Below are 6,000 nucleotides of genomic sequence, written 5' to 3'. Positions count from 1 at the left end.
TGAGCTGGATGACATTTCCACAAAAGCTATTTAAATGCACCAACATAACAACAAATGCATCATTTAGTCGCAGCTTCAATAGAATGAAATTCAGAGTTCACGGTGCAGATGCTGCAATATTGAGTGTTTAGTGCAAAGGACAGGATTTGGATTTTTAGGTAAAATACTCTGTGCATTTTGCTCATTATTTGGCTTTAAAGCATGTGATTGGGAGTGTTGCTTTAAGTATTTATTCCCTGAATCAGCAAAGGAACATTGAGTGCTGTGTAAGTTGGGTGGCCTGATTTGGTTTGCCTTTCAGCATTGCTGAAAAAATAAGTCCCTGGTGATGTTAAAGTGAGAATGCAGAGTCACTGTAGGTCATATAGATGACCTGAGTGTTACTATTTCCTGGAGGAATTTTTTTTTAACACTGGTATGTCCATACTAGTGGGTGACTGAATGAAGACAAGCTTCGCTTATTTCCACCAGTCTGGGAATTTTCCTAGCACACGAGGAGGTTGAGATCACCTGCTTATTTCGGATATCCTGAAATGAAACTGAGATGACACCAAAATGAACCAGACAATGGTTGGTAGGATGACTACAGAGTTCTACTGAATGGAACCAAAGCAACATCAATTTGTAATAGTATTCAGCTTGTGGGGACAGAAAGGTACAAAATCTACAACTTCCCAAAGAATCTGTGCTTCAGGAAACTCCAAAAATGGCAGTGATAAATGTTGTCAAGAATTTTTGTTTGGTGTCACATTTTAGAGTGATTTGGAGATACAAAGAAAAGTTGCACAAGTTCTGCATCCTGTTATACTTTATCGTGTAAAGATACCATCTAAATGCAAGTTCTTGATGTGCAGATTTAGCATGTTATCTCAGTTTGATCTTGGTAACAATTGGTTACACTCAAATATAAATATTGAACACTCTTGCAAAATATCAGCCATTATTTTCTCCAAATTGTTTCAGGTGTTTTACTGCAAGCAGTAGAGGGCACCCTACAACACATAATGCCCTGCTGTTAATCATGAATTTGTTTTAAACATTTGAGAGAAGATGAAAAATAATTTTAAACGTTTGAGAGAAAACGATAAATAGGACACAAAAGTATTTAAAACCTAGTTCCGCTACAAATTTCATGTTTTGTCACTGAGCTAAAAGGAAGGAAGTGGTTACTCATCAAAAGAAGAGCGAGGGAAATTCTAGACTGTGAATTTTCACATAATGATGCAACGTTATTATGCTGTTTGCGGTGAACCATGACACCTCCATTTTGTACTGCTAGTTCTGTTCTGGATCTATCCCATTTAACATTTGTTAGAAACAAAATGGTTTGGTGGTTGAACATGGTGGGTGACCTCTTTGTGAAGGACTGCAAGTCTTGTCATGTGCTGAGGGACTCGCAACAGATGGATTGGTGAGGATGTGGCAAAGTAGGTTATTTTGAAACAGGAAATACTTTGTTGTGTTGGTTTTCTCACCATCCACCATAGGCCCAGGCAATGAATGACACAAATCTCCAATCAAAACCTCTGCAGCAAAATTGAGTTTATTTAATACATCAGGAACACAGTTTAAATCAGCACCAGCAAATTAGTGAAATTTTATTCTTTAGGACAGAAATGTAAGATTATAAATTATAAAGAAGGCACTTAACCCATCATAATGAAGCTAGGTCATTGGACTAATTGCCCATTTAGCACCATTGACTAGTTTTCCCCTATTTACCCAATTATTTCATTAATTAATGAAAAGACTTTAAATCTTTTCCCTCCAAGACACATGCAAGGCAGGAGCATCCAACAGGTACATGTTCTCTGATTACCAACTCCCTACCAGTGCAGTTTCACCCTATCAGAAGCGCACATCTTTACCAAGTCTCCCCTAATCTTCTCTGATTCAGGGAGAATGCCCCAGTTTCATCGCTCCCTCTACCACATTCCCAATAAGAAATATTAATGATCCATTTGACACCAAAAATCAGAAGTTCAATTTGTTGGATTTTCCAGGTGTAAATTTACTTCAGTGAGATACTGCTAGGGACTGCATTACATACTAAAACATCTGCAGTGATTTGTTGTGTTTGGTTGGCATTTTGACATTTCTTGCCATGCTCATCGTGATTCTTTGGGCAAACCTTTGTTACAGTAAGATGCACCAAGAGGGATGTTCTTTCAACAAGAAGGTAACATCATAGAAAATTCCATAATCAGACAGTGAGCTTGCTTCCTCCAGCATTTGGTCGTTCCATTCCAGGTAATAATTGGACATTGATCGTTCTGTCTGGTTCTCAATATATTTCTTAATACATTCAATAGAGTGGAAGGGGTTGACAGGCAAAGAATTGACCACACACTTCACAGAAACTGAAATGCTCTTCACTGGCTGAAAAAAAACAAGCATAAAATAAACAAGGGACATCACTCCCTGCAGGCTTAAGTCAGCATGATTTCCTTAAGGGAAGATTTTGCCTGACAAATCTGTTTGAATTTCTTTGAGGAAGTAACAGGCAGGATAGACAAAAGAGAGTCGGTGGATACTTGGATTTTCAGAAGGCCTTTGACAAGGTGCTGCACATGAGGCTGTTAAGCAAGATAGGAGCCCATGGTATTACAGGAAAGGTACTAGCATGGATAGAAGATTGGCTGACTGGCAGAAGGCAAAGATTGGGAATAAAGGGAGCATTTTTTGGTTGGCTGCCAGTGACTAGTGGTGTTCCGCAGGGGTTGGTGTTGGGTCCGCTACTTTTCATGTCATATGTTAATGATCTAGATGACAGAATTGATGGCTTTGTGGCCAAGTTTGCGGATGATACAAAGATAGGTGGAGGGGCAGGTGGTGTTGAGGAAGCAGGGAGTCTGCAGAAGGACTTGGACAGATTGGGACAATGGGCAAAGAAGTGGCAGATGGAAAACAGTGTAGGGAAATATACGGTCGTGCACTTTGGTAGAAGGAATAAAGGCAGAGACTATTTTCTAAATGGAGAGAGAATTCAGAAATCGGTGGTACAAAGGGACTTGGGAGACCTAGTGCAGGATTCCCTAAAGGTTAACTTTCAGGTTTAGGCGGTAGTAAGGAAGGCAAATGCAATGTTAGCTTTCATTTTAAGAGGGCTAGAATATAAAAGCAAGGATGCAATGCTGAGGCTTTATAAGGCATTACTCAGATCACATTTGGAGTATTGTGAGCAGTTTTGGGCCCCATATCTAAGGAAGGATGTTCTGGCATTGGAGTAGGCCCAGAGGAGGTTTACGAGAATGATCCCGGGGATGAAAGGATTAATGTATGTACTCGCTGGAGGTTAGAAGAATGCGGGGAATCTTGTTGAAACTTATGAAATATTGAAAGGCCTGGATAGAGTGGACATGGAGAGGATGTTTCCAGTAGTGGGGGAGTCTAGGACCAGAGGGCACAGCCTCAGAACAGAAGGACGTCCTTTTAGAACAGAGATGAAGTGGAATTTCTTTAGCCAGAGGGTGATGAATCTGTGGAATTCATTGCCACAGATGGCTGTGGAGCCCAAGTCATTGGGTATATTTAAAACGGAGGTTGATAGGTTCTTGATTAAATAAGGGTGTCAAAGGTTACGGGGAGAAGGCAGGAGAATGGGTCTGAGAGGGGAAAATAAATCAGTCCTGATTGAATGATGAAGCAGACTTGATGGGGCCGAATGGCCTAATTCTGCTCTTAGGTCATATGGTCTTATGGAGAAAATAAATTTTAAAAAATAAACATATGTTGCTGTGATCTGTGACCAAGAGGATGCAAGAAGCAGATTCAGTGGTAAGTTACAAAAGTGAATGAGACAATATTTGGAGGAAAACAGGGCTTGTGGGAAAGAGCAGGCAAATGGGACTAATTCAACAAAGAAATGGCACAGGTACAATAGGTCTATCACTTTATGATCCCATGTCAAAGCCACCAGGAACACAGTAGGGAAAACATTTGATACATGAATAAATCTGAACCTCAACAGCAATATGGTGTTTAAATGTAGTTAAATGTCCCATGGTGCTTCATGAGAGATGCTCCATTTGACACCAATCTACATAATAAGATAGCTTGACCCAATTCCCATTTGAAGGAGGGAAGAGAGATGAAGAGGTTTGAGAGAGAAATGCATGGTTCAGAGCTGAACATGACCACCAGTGATGGAATATTTAAAATCAGGAATGATCAAGAAGCCAACATTGGAGAAATGGTACATCTTGTTGATTTATAGTTGGAAGGAGATTACGGAGAAGAGGAACAGTTTAGGAAAGGAATTCCAGAGCTGAGGAACCAGAAGTCTTGTATTTCAATAATGCAGCAATTGAAAATGGAGATATACAAAGTGCCAGAATTGTAGGAGCAGGGAGATTCTGAAGGACTGGACCAAGGGGGAGTTCAGGGGTCTTGGGACTTAGTACAAGACAGATATGGACACCAATGTTTGGATGAGACCAAGTTTACATGGAGTGAGAAATGGGGGCATTAGTTAAATTGAACTTGGAAGAAATAGTCATGGAAAAGGGTTTCAGCGGCAGATGGTCTGCAGCAGGATGAGGGCAGATGGTTTGGAGATAGAAGATGGTGGGTGAGCATTTGGGGGACAGTGACCATTGCTCCATAACCTTTAAAATTGTCATGGACAGGGACAGGTGCAGAGAGGACAAGAAGATATTTAATTGGGGAAGGGCGAACTATGAGGCTATAAGGAGAGAACTTGGGAGTGTAAAGTGGGATGTCCTTTATGAAGGGAAATGTACCATGGAGATGTGGTCGATGTTCAGGGATCTTATGCAGGATGTTAGGGATAAATATGTCCCGGTGAGGCAGAGAAGGAATGGCAGGGTGAAGGAGCCGTGGGTGACGAGAGAGGTTGAACGACTAGTTAGGGAGAAGAAGGTAGCATACATAAGGTATAAGCAGCAAAGTTCAGACAGGGCCCATGAGGAATATAGAGTAGCTAGGAAGGAACTTAAGAAAGGGCTGAGAAGAGCTAGAACGGGACATGAAAAGGCGTTGGCTGGTAAGGTCAAGGAAAATCCCAAGGCCTTTTTCACCTACGTGAAGGGTAGAAGGATGGCTAGGGTAAAGGTAGGTCCGATTAAAGACAAAGGTGGGAGGATGTGCCTGGAGGCGGCGGAAGTGGGAGAAGTTCTCAATGAGTACTTCTCTTCGGTATTCACCAAGGAGAGGGGTCTTGATGATGTGGAAGGGAGTGCTGGTAAGAGTAATGTTCTCGAGGTTGTAGATATCAAGAGAGAGGATGTGTTGAAGTTGTTAAATAATATCAAGATGGATAAATCTCCGGGGCCTGACGGGATTTTCCCCAGGCTGCTTCGAGAGGCGAGGGAGGAGATTGCTGAACCGCTGGTAAAGATCTTTGAGTCCTCGTTGTCCACGGGGATGGTGCCGGAGGATTGGAGGGTGGCGAATGTTGTCCCCTTGTTCAAAAAAGGTAGTAGGGATAGTCCAGGGAATTACAGACCGGTGAGCCTTACGTCTATGGTGGGTAAGCTGTTAGAAAGGATTCTAAGGGATAGGATCTATGAACACCTGGAGAATAATGGACTGATTAGGAACAGCCAGCATGGATTTGTGAAGGGAAGATCTTGCCTCACAAGCCTGATAGAGTTCTTTGAGGAGGTGACAAGGAAGATTGATGAGGGTAGTGCGGTGGATGTGGTCTATATGGATTTTAGTAAGGCGTTTGATAAGGTACCTCATGGTAGGCTTCTTCAGAAGGTCAGAGGCCAAGGGATCCAGAGAAGCTGGGCTGTGTGGATTAGGAATTGGCTTGCCTGTAGAAAGCAGAGGGTTGTGGTGGAAGGAGTGCCCTCGGATTGGAGGGCAGTGACTAGTGGTGTCCCGCAGGGATCGGTTCTGGGACCTCTACTTTTTGTGATATTTATAGATGACTTAGATGAGGGGGCGGAAGGCTGGGTTAGTAAGTTTGTGGACGACACTAAGATCGGCGGTGTTGTGGATAGTGTGGAGGGCTGTCGGAACTTACAGAGGGAT

General features: G+C 42.3%; 1 protein-coding gene across 1 annotated transcript in view; it reads right to left on the bottom strand.

The window, feature by feature from the left end:
• Positions 1–1,531: 1,531 nt before the first annotated feature.
• LOC127579193 (uncharacterized) overlaps positions 1,532–6,000 on the bottom strand; it is a 69,058-nt gene continuing 64,589 nt past the window's right edge. Inside the window, exon 22 of the mRNA XM_052031801.1 lies at positions 1,532–2,379. Coding sequence (XP_051887761.1) covers positions 2,137–2,379 — 243 coding nt within the window. The 3' untranslated portion in view covers positions 1,532–2,136. The remainder of the gene's footprint in view (positions 2,380–6,000) is intronic.

Source organism: Pristis pectinata, chromosome 17, assembly GCF_009764475.1.
Source record: "Pristis pectinata isolate sPriPec2 chromosome 17, sPriPec2.1.pri, whole genome shotgun sequence".
In the NCBI taxonomy this organism is placed as follows: Eukaryota; Metazoa; Chordata; class Chondrichthyes; order Rhinopristiformes; family Pristidae; genus Pristis; species Pristis pectinata.
The sequence above is the reverse complement of the archived record's forward strand: the minus strand, read 5'-3'. Positions and strand labels throughout refer to the sequence as shown.